Source organism: Mycteria americana, unplaced genomic scaffold (genome assembly GCF_035582795.1).
Source record: "Mycteria americana isolate JAX WOST 10 ecotype Jacksonville Zoo and Gardens unplaced genomic scaffold, USCA_MyAme_1.0 Scaffold_43, whole genome shotgun sequence".
NCBI lineage: Eukaryota > Metazoa > Chordata > Aves > Ciconiiformes > Ciconiidae > Mycteria > Mycteria americana.
In genome coordinates this window covers 751,539-773,173 of record NW_027445630.1, presented here as the reverse complement: position 1 = coordinate 773,173, position 21,635 = coordinate 751,539, and the positions used below count along the sequence as shown (strand labels likewise).

The 21,635-nt window shown below is 69.0% G+C and overlaps 1 protein-coding gene across 1 annotated transcript in view; it reads right to left on the bottom strand.

Moving 5' to 3' along the window:
• Positions 1-21,574, bottom strand: part of HIF3A (hypoxia inducible factor 3 subunit alpha) — a 22,164-nt gene extending 590 nt beyond the window's left edge. The window contains exons 1-6 of the mRNA XM_075489942.1: positions 21,510-21,574; positions 9,420-9,610; positions 4,321-4,457; positions 2,666-2,750; positions 1,369-1,478; positions 182-366 (exon numbers count right to left, since the gene is read on the bottom strand). Of these exons, the coding sequence (XP_075346057.1) occupies positions 182-366; positions 1,369-1,478; positions 2,666-2,750; positions 4,321-4,457; positions 9,420-9,610; positions 21,510-21,532 (731 nt within the window). The 5' untranslated portion in view covers positions 21,533-21,574. The remainder of the gene's footprint in view (positions 1-181; positions 367-1,368; positions 1,479-2,665; positions 2,751-4,320; positions 4,458-9,419; positions 9,611-21,509) is intronic.
• Positions 21,575-21,635: the final 61 nt, after the last annotated feature.

Genomic DNA, 21,635 nt, shown 5'->3' with positions numbered 1-21,635 from the left:
TGAGTTTTGGGGTGCCAGGGGTCAGGGGAGGGTCAGGGTGCTGGGGTCTGCATGGGGGCTGGGTACTGCAGGCTGGGGGGGGGTTGGGGTGCTGGGGTCCCGAGGGTGCCGGGGTTCGGGGGGGGGAATTTGGGAGGGGTGGGGGGGGATTTGGGGGTTCGGGGGGGGGGGGCACCCCCACCTGTCGTCGCAGTAGGTGAACTTCATGTCCATGGAGTGGCGGCTGAGGACGGTGCCGGAGCCCAGGGGGGTCTCGATGGCCCCCGGGTGGGGAATGGCCTCGCAGATCAGCACCAGGCAGCGCAGGGGGGGGTCCCCCCCCCCGGCCCCCGCGTACGAGCGCATGTGCCCCGCGCAGTGCAGCACCTGGGGGGGGCACACACATTGGGGACCCCTACGGACACCCCCCCCCCCCCCCGCCAGCCCCTCCTGGGGGGTGTCCCCCGTGTGTGTTCTCGCCCCCCCCCCCCCCCCCTTGTCAGGGTGTCCCCAGACATCAGCCTGGCCCCCCCATTGCGCTGCCCCCCCCCCCCCCCCCCCGTGTGTCCCCCACCCGTGTCCCCCTGTCACGCCCGTGTCCTCCCTACCCCTGTCCCCATGTGTCCCCACGTCCCTATGTCCCCACATCCCCCCCATGTCCCCCCACATCCCCCCATGTCCCCATGTCCCCCACATCCCCCATGTCCCCATGTCCCCCCGTCCCTCCAGGTCCCCACATCCCCCACATCCCCCATGTCCCCATGTCCCCCATGTCCCCCATGTCTCCCCACATCCCCCATGTCCCCCCCATGTCCCCACATGTCCCCATGTCCCCATGTCCCCCCATGTCCCATGTCCCCCCATGTCCCCCCATGTCCCACATCCCCCATGTCCCCATGTCCCCCCATGTCCCCCATGTCTCCCCACATCCCCCATGTCCCCCATGTCCCCACATGTCCCCATGTCCCCATGTCCCCCCATGTCCCCATGTCCCCCCATGTCCCCATGTCCCCACATCCCCCATGTCCCCATGTCTCCATGTCCCCCCACATCCCCCATGTCCCCCCATGTCCCACGTCCCCCATGTCCCGTTGTCCCCCCACATCCCTCATGTCCCCCCATGTCCCCATGTCCCCCCATGTCCCCCCACATCCCCCATGTCCCCATGTCCCCCCATGTCCCCCATGTCCCCCCACATCCCCCATGTCCCCCCATGTCCCCATGTCCCCCCATGTCCCCCATGTCTCCCCACATCCCCCATGTCCCCCCATGTCCCCACATCCCCCCATGTCCCCATGTCCCCCCATGTCCCCATGTGCCCCCATGTCCCCACATCCCCCCATGTCCCCTCATGTCCCCATGTCCCCGTGTCCCCCCATGTCCCCCCACCTTCCAGGAGGCCGCCTTGAGGTTCAGGCACCGCCCGCGCCCCGTCAGGGTGCTCTTCATCCGCAGGGAGAAGCTGCGCCCCGAGCGCTCCCCCCGCCGCCGCGGCACCGCTGGGGGGGGGCCACGGTCAGGGGGGGTGGGGGGGGGTCCCAGGGGTGTTTGGGGGGGGGTCCCAGGGGTGCTGGGGGTCCTTGGAGGGTGCTGAGGGGGGGCCCAGGGGTGTTTGGGGGGGGTCCCAGGGGTGCTGGGGGTCCTCGGAGGGTGCTGAGGGGGGGCCCAGGGGTGTTTGGGGGGTCCCAGAGGAGACCCAGGGGTGCTGGAGGGGGTCCCAGGGGTGTTTGGGGGGGTCCCAGGGGAGATCCAGGGGTGCGGGGGGGGTCCCAGGGGTGTTTGGGGGGGGTCCCAGGGGTGCTGGGGGTCCTCGGAGGGTGCTGAGGGGGGGCCCAGGGGTGTTTGGGGGGGGTCCCAGGGGTGCTGGGGGTCCTCGGAGGGTGCTGAGGGGGGGCCCAGGGGTGTTTGGGGGGGGTCCCAGGGGTGCTGGGGGTCCTCGGAGGGTGCTGAGGGGGGGCCCAGGGGTGTTTGGGGGGGTCCCAGGGGAGACCCAGGGGTGCTGGGGGGGTCCCAGGGGTGTTTGGGGGGGGTCCCAGGAGTGCTGGGGGTCCTTGGAGGGTGCTGGGGGGGTCCCAGGGGTGTTTGGGGGGGTCCCAGGGGAGACCCAGGGGTGCTGGGGGGGTCCCAGGGGTGTTTGGGGGGGGTCCCAGGGGTGCTGGGGGTCCTTGGAGGGTGCTGAGGGGGGGCCCAGAGGTGTTTGGGGGGGTACCAAGGGTGTTTGGGGGGGTCCCAGGGGTGCTGGGGGGGCAGAGGTGTTTGGGGGGGGTCCCAGGGGTGCTGGGGGGGGGAGGGGTATTTGGGGGGGCCCAGGGGTGTTTGGGGGGGTCCCAGGGGAGACCCAGGGGTGCTGGGGGGGTCCCAGGGGTATTTGGGGGGGGTCCCAGGGGTGCTGGGGGTCCTTGGAGGGTGCTGAGGGGGGCCCAGAGGTGTTTGGGGGGGTACCAAGGGTGTTTGGGGGGGTCCCAGGGGTGCTGGGGGGGCAGAGGTGTTTGGGGGGGTCCCAGGGGCGCTGGGGGGGCAGAGGTGTTTGGGGGGGTCCCAGGGGTGTTTGGGGGTTCCCAGGGGTGCTGGGGGGGGAAGGGTATTTGGGGGGGTCCCAGGGGTGTTTGGGGGTTCCCAGGGGTGCTGGGGGGGGAGGGGTATTTGGGGGGGTCCCAGGGGTGTTTGGGGGGCCCGGGGGTCTCACCCTGCCGGGGGCTGAGCACGTCCTGCAGCTCCTCGTGGTCACAGGGGTGCACGAAGTCGAAGACGCTGTGGCCGATCAGCTCCAGCTGCGGGGGGGACACGGGCGGGGGGCGTCGCACGCCTCGCACGAGCACCCTCGCACGAGCACCCTCTCACGAGCACCCTGACATGAGCACCCTCACACGAGCACCCTGACCCTTGCACCCTTGCATGAGCACCCTGACACGAGCACCCTGACACGAGCACCCTCACATGAGCACCCTCGCACGAGCACCCTGACACGAGCACCCTCGCATGAGCACCCTGACCCTTGCACACTGGCACGAGCACCCTCGCATGAGCACCCTGACACGAGCACCCTTGCACGAGCACCCTCGCACAAGCACCCTCTCACGAGCACCCTGACCCTCGCACCCTCTCACGAGCACCCTGACACGAGCACCCTCGCACGAGCACCCTGAAATGAGCACCCTTGCACGAGCACCCTGGCCCTCGTACCCTCGCACGAGCACCCTTGCACGAGCACCCTCGCACGAGCACCCTGACCCTCGCACGAGCACCCTGAGCCTCGCACCCTCGCATGAGCACCCTGACATGAGCACCCTCGCACGAGCACCCTGACACGAGCACCCTTGCACGAGCACCCTCGCACGAGCACCCTGGCCCTTGCACACTGGCACGAGCACCCTGACACGAGCACCCTGACATGAGCACCCTCACACGAGCACCCTGGCCCTCGCACCCTCGCATGAGCACCCTCGCACGAGCACCCTCGCACAAGCACCCTCACACGAGCACCCTGACATGAGCACCCTCACACGAGCACCCTCGCATGAGCACCCTGACCCTTGCACACTGGCACGAGCACCCTTGCACAAGCACCCTGACACGAGCACCCTTGCACGAGCACCCTCGCACAAGCACCCTCTCACGAGCACCCTGACCCTTGCACACTGGCACGAGCACCCTCGCACGAGCACCCTGACATGAGCACCCTGAGCCTCGCATCCTCGCACGAGCACCCTCACACGAGCACCCTGACCCTCGCACCCTCGCACGAGCACCCTGACACGAGCACCCTGACATGAGCACCCTCACACGAGCACCCTGACCCTCGCACCCTCGCACGAGCACCCTGACACGAGCACCCTGACATGAGCACCCTCACACGAGCACCCTGACATGAGCACCCTCGCACGAGCACCCTCACACAAGCACCCTGACCCTCGCACCCTTGCATGAGCACCCTGGCCCTCGCACGAGCACCCTGACACGAGCACCCTGACACGAGCACCCTGACATGAGCACCCTCACACGAGCACCCTGACAAGAGCACCCTCACACGAGCACCCTCGCACGAGCACCCTCGCACGAGCACCCTGACCCTCGCACCCTCGCACGAGCACCCTGACATGAGCACCCTCGCACGAGCACCCTGACCCTCGCACCCTCGCACGAGCACCCTGAGCCTCGCACCCTCGCACGAGCACCCTCGCACGAGCACCCTGACCCTCGCACCCTCGCACGAGCACCCGCCGTGCCTTACCCAAGCAGCCGCCCGCCCGCCCGCCCGCCCCCCCTTCCCCCCGCACCCATGGGTGCCCCGGGACCCCCGGCAGGCAGAGCTGGGGGGTGCCCCCCCGCGCCCCCCCCCACCTGGCTGAGCCCCAGGAGCCGGTTGACGTTCTCGGAGAGGAAGATCATGTCCCCCGCCTCGCTCAGCACCATCACGAACCCGCTCAGCGCCTTCAGGTAGCACCCATCCACCTCCTCCGCCGCCGCCGCCCAGGCGCCTGGGGGATGGGCACGTCACCGGGGGGGGGGTGGGGGGGGGGAGGGTGCTGGGGGAGGGGGGGCTGGGGGAGCTCTGGGGGACCCCAGGGTGGTCAGGGGGGCTGGGTTGCTTGGGGGGGGCTGTGGGCGCTTGGGGGGGGCTGTGGGTGCTGAGGGGGGCTGTGGGTGCTTTGGGGGGGGCTGTGGGTGCTGAGGGGGGCTGCGGGTGCTTGAGGGGGGCTGCGGGTGCTGAGGGGGGCTGGGGTGCTTGGGGGGCTGTGGGTGCTTGGGGGGGGCTGCGGGTGCTGAGGGGGGCTGCGGGTGCTGAGGGGGGCTGGGGTGCTTGGGGGGCTGTGGGTGCTTGGGGGGGGCTGCGGGTGCTCAGGGGGGCTGGGGTGCTTGGGGGGCTGTGGGTGCTTGGAGGGTGCGGGGGGAGGGGGGGCTGGGGGAGCTTTGGGGGACCCCAGGGTGGTCAGGGGGACTGGGGTGTTTGGGGGGGCTGTGGGTGCTGAGGGGGACTGGGGTGCTTGGGGGGGCTGTGGGTGCTTGGAGGGGGGGTATGGGTGTTTGGGGGGGCTGTGGGTGCTGAGGGGGACTGGGGTGCTTGGGGGGGCTGTGGGTGCTTGGAGGGGGGGTATGGGTGTTTGGGGGGGCTGTGGGTGCTGAGGGGGGCTGTGGGTGCTCAGGGGGTCTGGGGTGCTTGGGGGGCTGTGGGTGCTTGGGGGGGGCTGCGGGTGCTGAGGGGGGCTGGGGTGCTTGGGGGGCTGTGGGTGCTTGGAGGGTGCGGGGGGAGGGGGGGCTGGGGGAGCTTTGGGGGACCCCAGGGTGGTCAGGGGGACTGGGGTGCTTGGGGGGGGCTGTGGGTGCTTGGGGGGCTGTGGGTGCTTGGAGGGGGGGTATGGGTGCTTGGGGGGGGCTGTGGGTGCTGAGGGGGGCTGTGGGTGCTGAGGGGGGCTGGGGTGCTTGGGGGGGGCTATGGGTGCTCGGGGGGGGCTGTGGGTGCTGAGGGGGGCTATGGGTGCTCAGGGGGGCTGGGGTGCTTGGGGGGCTGTGGGTGCTTGGAGGGTGCGGGGGGAGGGGGGGCTGGGGGAGCTTTGGGGGACCCCAGGGTGGTCAGGGGGGCTGTGGGTGCTTGGGGGGGCTGTGGGTGCTCAGGGGGTCTGGGGTGCTTGGGGGGCTGTGGGTGCTGAGAGGGGCTGGGTTGCTTGGGGGGGGCTATGGGTGCTTGGGGGGGCTGTGGGTGCTTGGAGGGTGCGGGGGGAGGGGGGGCTGGGGGAGCTTTGGGGGACCCCAGGGTGGTCAGGGGGACTGGGGTGCTTGGGGGGGGCTGTGGGTGCTGAGGGGGGCTGTGGGTGCTTGGGGGGGCTGTGGGTGCTTGGAGGGGGGGTATGGGTGCTTGGAGAGGGGCTGTGGGTGCTTGGGGGGGGCTGTGGGTGCTCAGGGGGTCTGGGGTGCTTGGGGGGCTGTGGGTGCTTGGGGGGGGCTGCGGGTGCTGAGGGGGGCTGGGGTGCTTGGGGGGCTGTGGGTGCTTGGAGGGTGCGGGGGGAGGGGGGGCTGGGGGAGCTTTGGGGGACCCCAGGGTGGTCAGGGGGACTGGGGTGCTTGGGGGGGGCTGTGGGTGCTTGGGGGGCTGTGGGTGCTTGGAGGGGGGGTATGGGTGCTTGGGGGGGGCTGTGGGTGCTGAGGGGGGCTGTGGGTGCTGAGGGGGGCTGGGGTGCTTGGGGGGGGCTATGGGTGCTCGGGGGGGGCTGTGGGTGCTGAGGGGGGCTATGGGTGCTCAGGGGGGCTGGGGTGCTTGGGGGGCTGTGGGTGCTTGGAGGGTGCGGGGGGAGGGGGGGCTGGGGGAGCTTTGGGGGACCCCAGGGTGGTCAGGGGGGCTGGGGTGCTTGGGGGGGGGCTATGGGTGCTCAGGGGGTCTGAGGTGCTTGGGGGGGGCTGTGGGTGCTGAGGGGGGCTGTGGGTGCTTGGGGGGGGCTGTGGGTGCTGAGGGGGGGGCTGTGGGTGCTTGAGGGGGGCTGGGGTGCTCGGGGGGGGCTATGGGTGCTGAGGGGGGCTGCGGGTGCTGAGGGGGGCTGGGGGTGCTTTGGGGGGGCTGTGGGTGCTGAGGGGGGCTGGGGTGCTTGGGGGGAGCTATGGGTGCTTGGGGGGGGGCTGGGGCAGCTCTGGGGGACCCCAGGGTGGTCAGGGGGACTGGGGTGCTTGGGGGGGGCTGTGGGTGCTTGAGGGGGGCTGGGGTGCTCGGGGGGGGCTATGGGTGCTTGGGGGGGGCTATGGGTGCTCAGGGGGTCTGGGGTGCTTGGGGGGCTGTGGGTGCTTGGAGGGGGGGTATGGGTGTTTGGGGGGGCTGTGGGTGCTTTGGGGGGGGCTGTGGGTGCTTGAGGGGGGCTGGGGTGCTCGGGGGGGGCTGTGGGTGCTTGGGGGGGGCTATGGGTGCTTGGGGGGGGGCTGGGGGAGCTCTGGGGGACCCCAGGGTGGTCAGGGGGGCTGGGTTGCTTGGGGGGGGCTGTGGGTGCTTGGGGGGGGGGGGGCTGGGGGAGCTCAGGGGGTCCCCAGGTTGCTTAGGGAGCCTATGGGTGCTCAGGGGGTCTGGGGTGCTTGGGGGGGCTGGGGGTGCTTGGGTGGGGGCTATGGGTGCTTGGGGGGGCTGGGGGTGCTTGGGGGGGGGGGCTGGGGAAGCTCTGGGGGCCTGGGGTGCTTGGGGGGTCCTATGGGTGCTGGGAGTGCTCAGGGGATCCCCTGGGTGCTTGGGGGGGCCTATGGGTCCTAGGAAGTCCCATGGTTCCCTGGGGGACCCAGGAGGTCCCACGGGTGTTTGGGGGTCACAGGAAGTCCCAGGAGGTCCCATGGGTGTTTAGGGGTCCCTGGAGGTCCCATGGTTCCTCGGGGCTCCCAGGAGGTCCCATGGGTGTTTGGGGGTCCCAGGAGGTCCCAGGAGGTCCTGTGGGTGTCTGGAGGTCCCAGGAGGTCCCATGGGTGCCTGGAGGTCCCAGGAGGCCCCAGGAGCTCCCATGGTTCCCTGGGGGTCCCAGGAGGTCCCGTGGGTGTTTGGGGGTCCCAGGAGGTCCCAGGAGGTCACATGGTTCCCTGGGGGTCCCAGGAGGTCCCATGGGTGCCTGGGGGTCTGAGGAAGTCCCATGGGTGTTTGGGGTCCCAGGAGGTCCTGTGGGTGTCTGGGGTCCCTAGAGGTCCCATAGTTGTTTGGGGATCCCAGGAGGTCCCAGGAGGTCCCATGGTTCCCCGGGGGTCCCAGGAGGTCCCATGGGTGCCTGGGGGTCACAGGTGGTCCCAAGTGGTCCCATGGTTCCCTGGGGCTCCCAGGAGGTCCCATGGGTGTTTGGGGATCCCAGGAGGTCCCAGGAGGTCCTGTGGGTGTCTGGGGTCCCTGGAGGTCCCATGGGTGTTTGGGGATCTCAGGAGGTCCCATGGTTCCCTGTGGGTCCCAAGAGGTCCTGTGGGTGTTTGGGGGTCCCAGGAGGTCCCAGGAGGCCCCATAGGTGTTTGGGGATCCCAGGAGGTCCCAGGAGGTCCTGTGGGTGTCTGGAGGTCCCAGGAGGTCCCATGGTTCCCCGGGGGTCCAAGGAGGTCCCGTGGGTGTTTGGGGGCCTCAGGTGGTCCCAAGAGGTCCTATGGTTCCCCAGGGGTCCCAGGAGGTCTCATGGGTGTTTGGGGGTCCCAGGAGGTCCGAAGAAGTCCCATGGTTCCCCGGGGGTCCCAGGAGGTCCCATGGGTGTTTGGGGGCCTCAGGAGGTCCCAGGAGGTCCCATGGTTGCCCAGGGGTCCCAGGAGGTCCCATGGGTGTTTGGGGGTCCCAGGAGGTCCCAGGAGGTCCTGTGGGTGTCTGGAGGTCCCAGGAGGTCTCATGGGTGTTTGGGGCTCCCAGGAGGTCCCAAGAGGTCCCATGGTTCCCCGGGGGTCCCAGGAGGTCCCATGGGTGTTTGGGGGTCCCAGGAGGTCCGAAGAGGTCCCATGGTTCCCCAGGGGTCCCAGGAGGTCCCGTGGGTGTTTGGGGGTCCCAGGAGGTCCCAGGAGGTCTTGTGGGTGTCTGGAGGTCCCAGGAGGTCTCATGGGTGTTTGGGGGTCCCAGGAGGTCCCAAGAGGCCCCATGGTTCCCTGGGGGTCCCAGGAGGCCCCATGGGTGTTTGGGGGTCCCAGGAGATCCGAAGAGGTCCCATGGTTCCCCGGGGGTCCCAGGAGGTCCCGTGGGTGTTTGGGGGTCCCAGGAGGTCCCAGGAGGTCTTGTGGGTGTCTGGAGGTCCCAGGAGGTCTCATGGGTGTTTGGGGGTCCCAGGAGGTCCCAAGAGGCCCCATGGTTCCCTGGGGGTCCCAGGAGGCCCCATAGGTGTTTGGGGGCCTCAGGAGGTCCCAGGAGGTCCCGTGGGTGTTTGGGGGTCCCAGGAGGTCCCAGGAGGTCTTGTGGGTGTCTGGAGGTCCCAGGAGGTCTCATGGGTGTTTGGGGGTCCCAGGAGGTCCCAAGAGGTCCCATGGTTCCCTGGGGGTCCCAGGAGGCCCCATGGGTGTTTGGGGGCCTCAGGAGGTCCCAGGAGGTCCCGTGGGTGTTTGGGGGTCCCAGGAGGTCCCAAGAGGTCCTGTGGGTGTCTGGAGGTCCCAGGAGGTCTCATGGGTGTTTGGGGCTCCTAGGAGGTCCCAAGAGGTCCTATGGTTCCCCGGGGGTCCCAGGAGGTCCCATGGGTGTTTGGGGGTCCCAGGAGATCCGAAGAGGTCCCATGGTTCCCCGGGGGTCCCAGGAGGTCTCATGGGTGTTTGGGGGTCCCAGGAGGTCCCAGGAGGTCCTGTGGGTGTCTGGAGGTCCCAGGAGGTCTCATGGGTGTTTGGGGCTCCCAGGAGGTCCCAAAGAGGTCCCATGGTTCCCCGGGGGTCCCAGGAGGTCTCATGGGTGTTTGGGGCTCCCAGGAGGTCCCATGGGTTTTTGGGGGCCTCAGGAGGTCCCAGGAGGTCCCACGGGGGTCGCGGGAGGGGCTCACCGGCGGCGAGGAGGCGGTGGACGCGCAGGTAGCTGATGGTGAGGCGCATGATGGAGGCCTTGTCGAGGTGGGCGCTGACGCCGCGGGCGAAGGGCAGGGTGTGCGCCAGCTGGTAGAAGACCTCCGTCTCCCGGCTGCGCCGGCACCGCGCCGCGTCCCGCGAGCGCTCCTTCCGCAGCTCCGGCGTCGACCTGCCGGCACCCGCCAGCGCCGTGGGTGCTCGCGGGCGTCCCCCGCCGCAGCCCAGGCACCCGCAGAGCACCCACTGCACCCACCCTGCCCCCACACCGCGCCCACGCTGCACCCTGGACACCCACACTGCACCCCGGGCACCCCACGCTGCACCCCATGCACCCCACGCTGCACCCACATTGCACCCTGGGCACCCACGCTGCACCCACGCTGCACCCCGGGCACCCACGCTGCACCCACATTGCACCCTGGACACCCACGCTGCACCCACGCTGCACCCCGGGCACCCCACGCTGCACCCACACTGCACCCTAGGCACCCATGATGCACCCATGCTGCACCCCAGGCACCCCACGCTGCACCCACACTGCACCCTGGACACCCACGCTGCACCCACGCTGCACCCCGGGCACCCCACGCTGCACCCACATTGCACCCTGGACACCCACACTGCACCCACGCTGCACCCCAGGCACCCCACGCTGCACCCACATTGCACCCTGGACACCCACGCTGCACCCACGCTGCACCCCAGGCACCCCACGCTGCACCCACACTGCACCCTGGACACCCACGCTGCACCCACGCTGCACCCCAGGCACCCCATGCTGCACCCACACTGCACCCTGGACACCCACGCTGCACCCACGCTGCACCCCGGGCACCCCATGCTGCACCCACACTGCACCCTGGACACCCACGCTGCACCCACGCTGCACCCCAGGCACCCACGTTGCACCCACATTGCACCCTGGGCACCCACGCTGCACCCACGCTGCACCCCGGGCACCCCACGCTGCACCCACACTGCACCCTGTGGCACTCCCACTGCACCCACATTGCACCCTGGGCACCCACGCTGCACCCACACTGCACCCCAGGCACCTGCACTGCACCCCGGGCACCCCACGCTGCACCCTGGGGCACCCACGCTGCACCCACACTGCACCCCAGGCACCCACACTGCACCCACATTGCACCCTGGGCACCCACGATGCACCCATGCTGCACCCCAGGCACCCCACGCTGCACCCACACTGCACCCTGGGCACCCACGCTGCACCCACGCTGCACCCCAGGCACCCCACACTGCACCCACGCTGCACCCTAGGCACCCACGATGCACCCACGCTGCACCCCAGGCACCCACACTGCACCCACGCTGCACCCCAGGCACCCACGTTGCACCCACATTGCACCCTGGGCACCCACGCTGCACCCACGCTGCACCCCAGGCACCCCACACTGCACCCACGCTGCACCCTAGGCACCCACGATGCACCCACGCTGCACCCCAGGCACCCACGTTGCACCCACATTGCACCCTGGGCACCCACGCTGCACCCACGCTGCACCCCATGCACCCCACACTGCACCCACATTGCACCCTGGACACCCACGCTGCACCCACGCTGCATCCCGGGCACCCCACACTGCACCCACGCTGCACCCCAGGCACCCCACGCTGCACCCACATTGCACCCTGGGCACCCACGCTGCACCCCGGGCACCCCACACTGCACCCACATTGCACCCTGGACACCCACGCTGCACCCACGCTGCACCCCGGGCACCCCACACTGCACCCACACTGCACCCTAGGCACCCACGATGCACCCACGCTGCACCCCAGGCACCCCATGCTGCACCCACACTGCACCCCAGGCACCCCACACTGCACCCACACTGCACCCCAGGCACCCCACGCTGCACCCACATTGCACCCTGGACACCCACGCTGCACCCACGCTGCACCCCGGGCACCCCACGCTGCACCCACGCTGCACCCTGGACACCCACGCTGCACCCACACTGCACCCCGGGCACCCCACGCTGCACCCACACTGCACCCTGTGGCACTCCCACTGCACCCACATTGCACCCTGGGCACCCACGCTGCACCCACACTGCACCCCAGGCACCTGCACTGCACCCCGGGCACCCCACGCTGCACCCTGGGGCACCCACGCTGCACCCACACTGCACCCCAGGCACCCACACTGCACCCACATTGCACCCTGGGCACCCACGATGCACCCATGCTGCACCCCAGGCACCCCACGCTGCACCCACACTGCACCCTGGGCACCCACGCTGCACCCACGCTGCACCCCAGGCACCCCACACTGCACCCACGCTGCACCCTAGGCACCCACGATGCACCCACGCTGCACCCCAGGCACCCACACTGCACCCACGCTGCACCCCAGGCACCCACGTTGCACCCACATTGCACCCTGGGCACCCACGCTGCACCCACGCTGCACCCCATGCACCCCACACTGCACCCACATTGCACCCTGGACACCCACGCTGCACCCACGCTGCATCCCGGGCACCCCACACTGCACCCACGCTGCACCCCAGGCACCCCACGCTGCACCCACATTGCACCCTGGGCACCCACGCTGCACCCCGGGCACCCCACACTGCACCCACATTGCACCCTGGACACCCACGCTGCACCCACGCTGCACCCCGGGCACCCCACACTGCACCCACACTGCACCCTAGGCACCCACGATGCACCCACGCTGCACCCCAGGCACCCCATGCTGCACCCACGCTGCACCCCAGGCACCCCACACTGCACCCACACTGCACCCCAGGCACCCCACGCTGCACCCACATTGCACCCTGGACACCCACGCTGCACCCACGCTGCACCCCGGGCACCCCACGCTGCACCCACGCTGCACCCTGGACACCCACGCTGCACCCACACTGCACCCCGGGCACCCCACGCTGCACCCACACTGCACCCTGTGGCACTCCCACTGCACCCACATTGCACCCTGGGCACCCACGCTGCACCCACACTGCACCCCAGGCACCTGCACTGCACCCCGGGCACCCCACGCTGCACCCTGGGGCACCCACGCTGCACCCACACTGCACCCCAGGCACCCACACTGCACCCACATTGCACCCTGGGCACCCACGATGCACCCATGCTGCACCCCAGGCACCCCACGCTGCACCCACACTGCACCCTGGGCACCCACGCTGCACCCACGCTGCACCCCAGGCACCCCACACTGCACCCACGCTGCACCCTAGGCACCCACGATGCACCCACGCTGCACCCCAGGCACCCACACTGCACCCACGCTGCACCCCAGGCACCCACGTTGCACCCACATTGCACCCTGGGCACCCACGCTGCACCCACGCTGCACCCCAGGCACCCCACACTGCACCCACATTGCACCCTGGACACCCACGCTGCACCCACGCTGCATCCCGGGCACCCCACACTGCACCCACGCTGCACCCCAGGCACCCCACGCTGCACCCACATTGCACCCTGGGCACCCACGCTGCACCCCGGGCACCCCACACTGCACCCACATTGCACCCTGGACACCCACGCTGCACCCACGCTGCACCCCGGGCACCCCACACTGCACCCACACTGCACCCTAGGCACCCACGATGCACCCACGCTGCACCCCAGGCACCCCACACTGCACCCACACTGCACCCCAGGCACCCCACGCTGCACCCACATTGCACCCTGGACACCCACGCTGCACCCATGCTGCACCCCGGGCACCCCACGCTGCACCCACGCTGCACCCTGGACACCCACGCTGCACCCACACTGCACCCCGGGCACCCCACGCTGCACCCACACTGCACCCTGTGGCACTCCCACTGCACCCACATTGCACCCTGGGCACCCACGCTGCACCCACACTGCACCCCAGGCACCTGCACTGCACCCCGGGCACCCCACGCTGCACCCTGGGGCACCCACGCTGCACCCACACTGCACCCCAGGCACCCACACTGCACCCACATTGCACCCTGGGCACCCACGATGCACCCATGCTGCACCCCGGGCACCCCACGCTGCACCCACACTGCACCCTGGGAACCCACGCTGCACCCACGCTGCACCCACACTGCACCCTGGGCACCCCACGCTGCACCCACACTGCACCCTGTGGCACTCCCACTGCACCCACATTGCACCCTGGGCACCCACGCTGCACCCACACTGCACCCCAGGCACCTGCACTGCACCCCGGGCACCCCACGCTGCACCCTGGGGCACCCACGCTGCACCCACACTGCACCCCAGGCACCCACACTGCACCCACATTGCACCCTGGGCACCCACAATGCACCCATGCTGCACCCCGGGCACCCCACGCTGCACCCACACTGCACCCTGGGAACCCACGCTGCACCCACGCTGCACCCCAGGCACCTGCACTGCACCCCGGGCACCCCACGCTGCACCCTGGGGCACCCACGCTGCACCCACACTGCACCCTGGGCACCCCACACTGCACCCACACTGCACCCTGGGCACCCCACGCTGCACCCACGCTGCACCCTGGGAACCCACACTGCACCCACGCTGCACCCACAGCCCCTGCCCCCCGCACCACGTCCCCCCAGCTCCTCCCGCAGCACCAGCACCCCCAGCACCCATGGGTGCTCACAGGCACCCGTAGCCCCCACGCTGGCACCGTGGGCACAGGGACACTGTCACCGTGAGCCCAGGGGACACCATCGTGGGGACATGGGGACACCGTCACTGTGGGTACAGGGACACCCAGTGACACCAACACCGGCACCGTGGGCACAAGGACACTGTCACCGTGAGCCTGGGGACACCATCACACCATCACGGGGACATTGTCACCGTGGGCACAGGGACACCCAGTGACACCAACACCAGCACCGCGGGCACAGGGACACTGTCACCGCGAGCCTGGGGACACCATCACACCATCACGGGGACATGGGGACATTGTCACCGTGGGCACAGGGACACCCAGTGACACCAACACCGGCACCGTGGGCACAGGGACACTGTCACCGCGAGCCTGGGGACACCATCGTGGGGACATGGGGACATTGTCACCGTGGGCACAGGGACACCCAGTGACACCAACACCGGCACCATGGGCACAAGGACACTGTCACCGTGAGCCCAGGGGACACCATCACGGGGACATTGTCACCGTGGGCACAGGGACACCCAGTGACACCAACACCGGCACCGTGGGCACAGGGACACTGTCACCGCGAGCCTGGGGACACCATCACACCATCACGGGGACATTGGGTGTGTGTGAGTGTGTCTGGTGTGCATCAGGGTGTGTGCAGGTGTGTCTGGGTGTGTGCGAGTGCGTCTGGGTGTGCATACGGGTGTGTGCGTGTGTTTGGGTGTGTGTGAGTGTGTTTGGGTGTGTGTGCGTGTGTCCGGGTGTGCGTAGGGGTGTGTGCAATTGTGCCCGGGTGTTTCCTGGTGTCTGCAGGTGTGTCTGGGTGTGCGTGAGTGTGTCCAGGTGTGCGTCAGGGTGTGTGCAGGTGTCTTTGGGTGTGTGTGAGGGTGTCCGGGTGTACATACGGGTGTGTGTGAGTGTGTTTGGGTGTGTGTGAGTGCGTCCGGGTGTGCATACGGGTGTGTGTGAGTGTGTTTGGGTGTGTGTGAGTGCGTCCGGGTGTGCATACGGGTGTGTGTGAGTGTGTCTGGGTGTGTGCAAGTGTGTCCCGGTGTGCATAGGGGTGTGTGCGAGTGTGCCCGGGTGTTTCCTGGCGTCTGCAGGTGTGTCTGGCTGTGCGTGAGTGCGTCCGGGTGTGCGTATGGGTGTGTGTGAGTGTGTCCGGGTGTGCATACGGGTGTGTGCGAGTGTGTCCGGGTGTGCATAGGGGTGTGTGCGAGTGTGCCCGGCTGTTTCCTGGTGTGTGAAGGCGTGTCCGGGTGTGTCCGGGTGTGCGTCAGGGTGTGCATGCGGGTGTGTGCAGGTGTGTCTGTGTGTGCGTGAGTGTGTCCGGGTGTGCGTGAGTGTGTCCGGGTGTGCGTGAGTGTGTCCCGGTGTGCGTATGGGCGTGTCCGGGTGTGTCCCGGTGTGCGTCAGGGTGTGCATGTGGGTGTGTGCAGGTGTGTCCGGGTGTGCGTGAGTGTGTCCCGGTGTGCGTATGGGCGTGTCCGGGTGTGTCCCGGTGTGCGTCAGGGTGTGCATGTGGGTGTGTGCAGGGGTGTCCGGGTGTGTGTGAGTGTGTCCAGGTGTGGGTACGGGTGTGTCCGGGCGTGTCCGGGCGTGTCCGGGTGTGCATGCAGGTGTGCCCGGGTGGGTGTGTGGGCGTGTGTTCGGGGGTCCGGGGGTGTGTCCGGGGGTGTGTGGGTGTGTCCGTGGGTGTGTCCGTGGGTCTTTGGGTGTGTCCGTGGGTGTCTGGGTGTGTCCGTGGGTGTTTCCATGGGTGTTTACATGCAGCGGTGTGCATCTGAGTCCAGGGGTGTGTCCGTGGGTGTGTCCGTGGGTGTGTCCGTGGGTGTCTGGGTGTGTCCGTGGGTCTGTGGGTGTGTCCGTGGGTGTGTCCATAGGTGTTTACATGTAAGGGTGTGCGTCTGAGTCCAGGGGTGTGTCCGTGGGTGTGTCCGTGGGTGTGTGGGTGTGTCCGTGGGTCTGTGGGTGTGTCCGTGGGTGTGTCCATGGGTGTTTACATGTAAGGGTGTGCGTCTGAGTCCAGGGGTGTGTCCGTGGGTGTGTGGGTGTGTCCGTGGGTGTGTCCGTGGGTGTCTGGGTGTGTCCGTGGGTCTGTGGGTGTGTCCGTGGGTGTGTCCGTGGGTCTGTGGGTGTATCCGTGGGTGCACCCATGGGTGTTTACATGCAGCGGTGTGCGTCTGAGTCCAGGGGTGTGTCCGTGGGTGTGTCCGTGGGTGTGTCCATGCTGGGGGGTGTGTCTGTGTGTCCAGGGGTGTGGCTGTGGGTGGGTCCAGGTGGGTGTGCGAGTGTCCAGGTGGGTGTCCAAGTGTTTCTGGGTGGGGGTGGGTGTGCCCGTGGGTGGGTGTGTCCGTGGGTGGGTGTGTCTGCGGGGGGAGGTGGGGGTGTGTATCTGCGTGGGTGTGTCCGTGGGTGTGTGGGGGGGTGTCCACGTGGGTGTGGGTGTGTCTGTGTGTTCATGGGTGTGTCCGTGGGTGTCAGGGTGGGTGTGTCTGCGCGGGGGGGGGTGGGTATCTGCGTGGGTGTGTCCGTGGGTGTGCGGGGGGTGTGTCCACGTGGGTGGGGGTGTGTCTGGGTGTTCGTGGGTGTGTCCGTGGGTGTCTGGGTGGGTGTGTCCGTGGGTGTGTCCACGTGGGTGGGGGTGTGTCTGGGTGTTCGTGGGTGTGTCCGTGGGTGTCTGGGTGGGTGTGTCCGTGGGTGTGTCCACGTGGGTGTGGGTGTGTCTGTGTTCATGGCTGTGTCCGTGGGTGTGTCCGTGGGTGTGTCCACGTGGGTGTGGGTGTGTCTGTGTGTTCATGGGTGTGTCCGTGGGTGTCTGGGTGGGTGTGTCCGTGGGTGTGTCCACGTGGGTGGGGGTGTGTCTGTGTCTTCATGGGCGTGTCCGTGGGTGGGTGTGTCTGCGGGGGGGGCGGGGTGGGGGGTGTATCCGTGGGGGGTGTGTCCGGGGGTATCCGTGTGTCTCCATGCACGTGCGTGTCCGTGTGTCCGTGTGCGTGTCCGTGTGTGCGTGCCCACGTGTGTGTCCATGCGTGTGCGTGTCCGTGTGTCCACATGCGTGTCCGTGTGTCCGTAGCCGTGTGTGTCCATGCATGTGCGTGTCCATGTGTGTGTCCGTGTCCGTGTGTCCGTGTGTCCACATGTCCGTGTGTGTCCATGGGTCCGTGTGTGTGTCCGTGTGTCCATGCGTGTCCGTGTGTATCCATGTGTGTCCATGCATGTGCGTGTCTGTGTGTGTGTCCCTGTGTCCATGTGCGTGTCCGTGTGTGCGTGTCCATGGGTCTTTGCGTCCATGTGTCCGTGTGTGTCCACGTGTCCGTGTGTCCATGTGTGTGTCCATGCATGTGTGTGTCCGTGTGTGTGTCTCCATGGATCCCTGTGTGTGTCCGTGTGTCCATGTGTGTCCGTGTGTGCCCGTGTGTGTCCATGTGTGTCTGTGTGTGTGTCCCGTGTGTGTCCGTGTTTCCCATGCGTGTCCGTGTGTCCTGTGTGTGTCCGTGTGTGCCCGTGTGTCCCGTGTGTGTCTGTGTGTGTGTCCCGTGTGTGTCCGTGTGTCCCATGCATGTCCATGTGTCCCATGCGTGTCCGTGTGTCCCATGTGTGTCCCCGTGTGTGTCTGTGTGTCCCGTGCATGTCCGTGTGTGTCCCCGTGTGTGTCTGTGTGTCCCGTGCATGTCCGTGTGTGTCCATGTGTCCATGTGTCCTGTGCATGTCCGTGCGTGTCCATGCGTGTCCGTGTGTGTGTCCCGTGTGTCCCGTGTGTGTCCGTGTGTCCCGTGTGTGTCCGTGTGCGTGTCCGTGTGTGTGTCCGTGTGTGCCCATGTGTCCCATGCGTATTCATCTGTCCAGGTGCATGCGGTGTCCCGTGTGTGCCCGTGTGTCCCGTGTGTGTCCATGTGTCCCGTGTGTGTCCGTGTGTCCCGTGTGTGCCTGTGTGTGTCTGTGTGTCCCGTGTGTGTCCGTGTGTCCCATGCGTGTCCGTCTGTCCAGGTGCGTGCGGTGTCCGTGTGTGCCCGTGTGTCCCGTGTGTGTCCCGTGTGTGTCCGTGTGTGTGTCCGTGTGTGTGTCCGTGTGTCCCGTGCATGTCCGTGCGTGTCCGTGTGTGTGTCCGTGTGTCCCGTGTGTGTCCGTGTGTGTGTCCGTGTGTCCCGTGCATGTCCGTGTGTGTCTGTGTGTGTGCCCGTGTGTCCCGTGTGTATCCGTGTGTCCCGTGTGTCCCATGTGTCCCATGCGTGTCCGTGCGTGTCCGTGTGTGTGTCCATGTGTCCTGCGTGTGCCCGTGTGTCCCATACGTGTCTGTGTGGGTGTCCGTGTGTGTGTCTGTGTGTCCCTGTGTGTGCCCGTGTGTCCCGCGTGTGCCCGTGTGTCCCGTGTGTGTCCATGTGTGTCCGTGTGTGTGTCCGTGTGTCCCGTGCATGTCCGTGTGTGTGTCCGTGTGTCCTGTGCATGTCCATGTGTGTCTGTGTGTGTGCCCGTGTGTCCCGTGTGCGTCTGTGTGTCCCATGTGTCCCCGTGTGTCCCGTGTGTGTCCATGTGTGTGCCCGTGTGTCCCGTGCATGTCCGTGTGTGTGCCCGTGTGTCGTGTGTGTGTCCGTGTGTCCCGTGTGTGCCCGTGTGTCCCATGTGTGTCCGTGTGTGTCCGTGTGTGTGTCCGTGTGTCCCGTGCATGTCCATGTGTGTCCGTGTGTCCCGTGTGTGTCCGTGTGTCCCGTGCATGTCCATGCGTGTCCGTGTGTGTGTCCGTGTGTCCCATGTGTCCCGTGCGTGTCTGTGCGTGTCCGTGTGTGTGTCCGTGTGTCCCGTGCGTGTCCGTGCGTGTGTCCGTGTGTCCCGCGTGTGCCCGTGTGTCCCGTGCGTGTCCGTCTGTCCGGGTGCGTGCGGTGTCCGTGCGTGCCGGGGTGCGTGCGGCCGGCCGGGACGCCCTGTTCCTGTCCCTGGCGTCGTGCCCGGGGGCCGCGGCCGGGGGACACGGGGGGGGGGGGGGGGGAACCCACGAGCGGGGCGGGGCCATGCAAATGCATGCGAATGTATGCAAATGAGAGGCCAGCCCGCACGTGAGCTGGCAGCTCCCGCTCGGGACAGGCTGGCCGCCCCCGCCCCCCCCCCCCGCCCCGCTGGTGGCACTGGGGGAACTGGGAGGAACCGGCCACTGACTGGGACCAGAACCAGCCACTACCTGGGACCAGAAACGACCACTGACTGGGACCAGCAACAGCCACTAACTGGGACCAGAACCAGCCACTGACTGGGACCAGCAACTGGTACTAACTGGGACCAGCAACAGGCACTAACTGGGACCAGAACCGGCCACTGACTGGGACCAGCAACAGCCACTAACTGGGACCAGAACTGGCCACTGACTGGGACCAGAACCAGCCACTGACTGAGACCAGCAACTGGTACTAACTGGGACCAGCAGCTGGCCACTAACTGGGACCAGAACCGGCCACTGACTGGGACCAGCAACAGCCACTAACTGGGACCAGAACTGGCCACTAACTGGGACCAGAACCAGACACTGACTGGGACCAGAACTGGCCACTAACTGGGACCAGAACCAGCCACTAACTGGGACCAGCAACTGGCCACTGACTGGGACCAGAACCAGCCACTAACTGGGACCAGAACCGGCCACTAACTGGGACCAGAACCGGCCACTGACTGGGACCAGCAACAGCCACTAACTGGGACCAGAACTGGCCACTGACTGGGACCAGCAACAGCCACTAACTGGGACCAGAACTGGCCACTGACTGGGACCAGAACCAGCCGCTGACTGAGACCAGCAACTGGTACTAACTGGGACCAGCAGCTGGCCACTAACTGGGACCAGAACCGGCCACTGACTGGGACCAGCAACAGCCACTAACTGGGACCAGAACTGGCCACTGAGTGGGACCAGAACCGGCCACTGACTGGGACCAGCAACAGCCACTAACTGGAACCAGAACCGGCCACTGACTGGGACCAGCACCGGGCCAGGCTGGGGGGGTCCGGGGGGTCCCGGACGCCGGGGTCCCTTTCGCAGCCCCCCCGGGGGCCCTGGGGACCCACTGAGGCGGCGCGGGGACCCACGGGGCCCCCCCCTTTGGGTGCCTGGCCGGGGACCCGGGCGCCCGGGTGCCGGGGGGGGGACGGGGGACGTGGACACGCGGGACGTCCCCGGCCGCGTCACGCCAAGGCCACACGTGATGTACACACACGCGCACGTGGGCCCCCGCCCCCCCACCCCCGGGGCGAGCGGCGCCGCGGGGCCTCGCACACGCGTGTGCGCCGCTGGGGGCGGGGGGCGGGGGGTCTCCTCGCCCTCGCACACGCGCGTGCGCACCAGGCGGGGACCCCCGGCGTGACGTCACGGGCACCCCGCTCCCCGGGCTGGCACGGGCCTCGGGCGGCCGCCTGCTGCCGCGTGGCTCGCACGAGGACGCACGAGGACGCACGAGGACGACGCACGAGGATCACGCACGAGGACGACGCACGAGGACGCACGAGGACGACGCACGAGGACGCACGAGGATCACGCACGAGGACGCCCGAGGCTGACGCACGAGGACGCCCGCGGCTCGCGCGAGGCTCGCACGAGGACACGCCCAGCTTTACACGTGGGGTGCACGAGGACGCCCGGGAGCACCCGCGGCTGCCACCCCTCGTGCGAGGACCCCCCCCCCCCCCCCTTCCTCGGTCATCGGTGGGTGCCACATTGCCCCCCCACCCAGGGGGGGGTCCCACCCCCCTCCGGGACTCCCCACACCCACCAGGGGCTGGATCCTGTCCCCCCCCCCCCAAGAACCGCCCCCGGGACCCCCCACCCAGGGGTCGGACCCTGCTTTACCCCCCGGGGACCCCCCCTCCCGGGACCCCCCCCCCAAAAGGGCCGGATCCTGACCACCCCCCCCCCGGGGACCCTGCTCCGGGACTCCCCCCCTCCCCAGGGGGCCTGATCCTGCCCCCGCCCTGGGACCTCGCCAGAACCCTGCCCCGGGACCCCCCCTCGAGGGGCCGGATCCTGACACACCCCCTCCCCGGGGACCGGACCCTGGGACCCCCCCCCCCCCGGGGGCCGGATCCTGCCCCCACCCCCCCCCCCCCCGGGGTCCCTGCCCCGGGACCTCCCACCGTAGGGCGCCGGATCCTGACACACCCCCCCCGGGGACCGGACCCTGGGACCCCCCCCGGGGGCCGGATCCTGACCCTTCCCCGGGGTCCCTGCCCCCGGGGCCGGATCCTGCCCACCCCCGCGGACCCTGCCCCGGGACCCCCCCCAAGGGGCCCGATCCTGCCGCCCCCCAGGGGGCCGGATCTTGCCCCCCCCCCCCCCCCCCCCGCCCCCCGGGGTCCCTGCCCCGGGACCCCCTCCCCGGGGGGCCGGACCCTGCCCCGCCCCCGGCCCCCCCCAGCCCCCCCCGGCCCCGGGGGCCGGATCCTGCCCCCGTACCTCGCCCCGGGCCGCCCGTCCATGGCCGCCGCTGCCGCCGCCCTCTGCGCGCCCGCACCCACCGCGCCGAGCCCCCTCCCCGGCCACGCCCCCTCCCCGGCCACGCCCCCCGGGCCACGCCCCCTC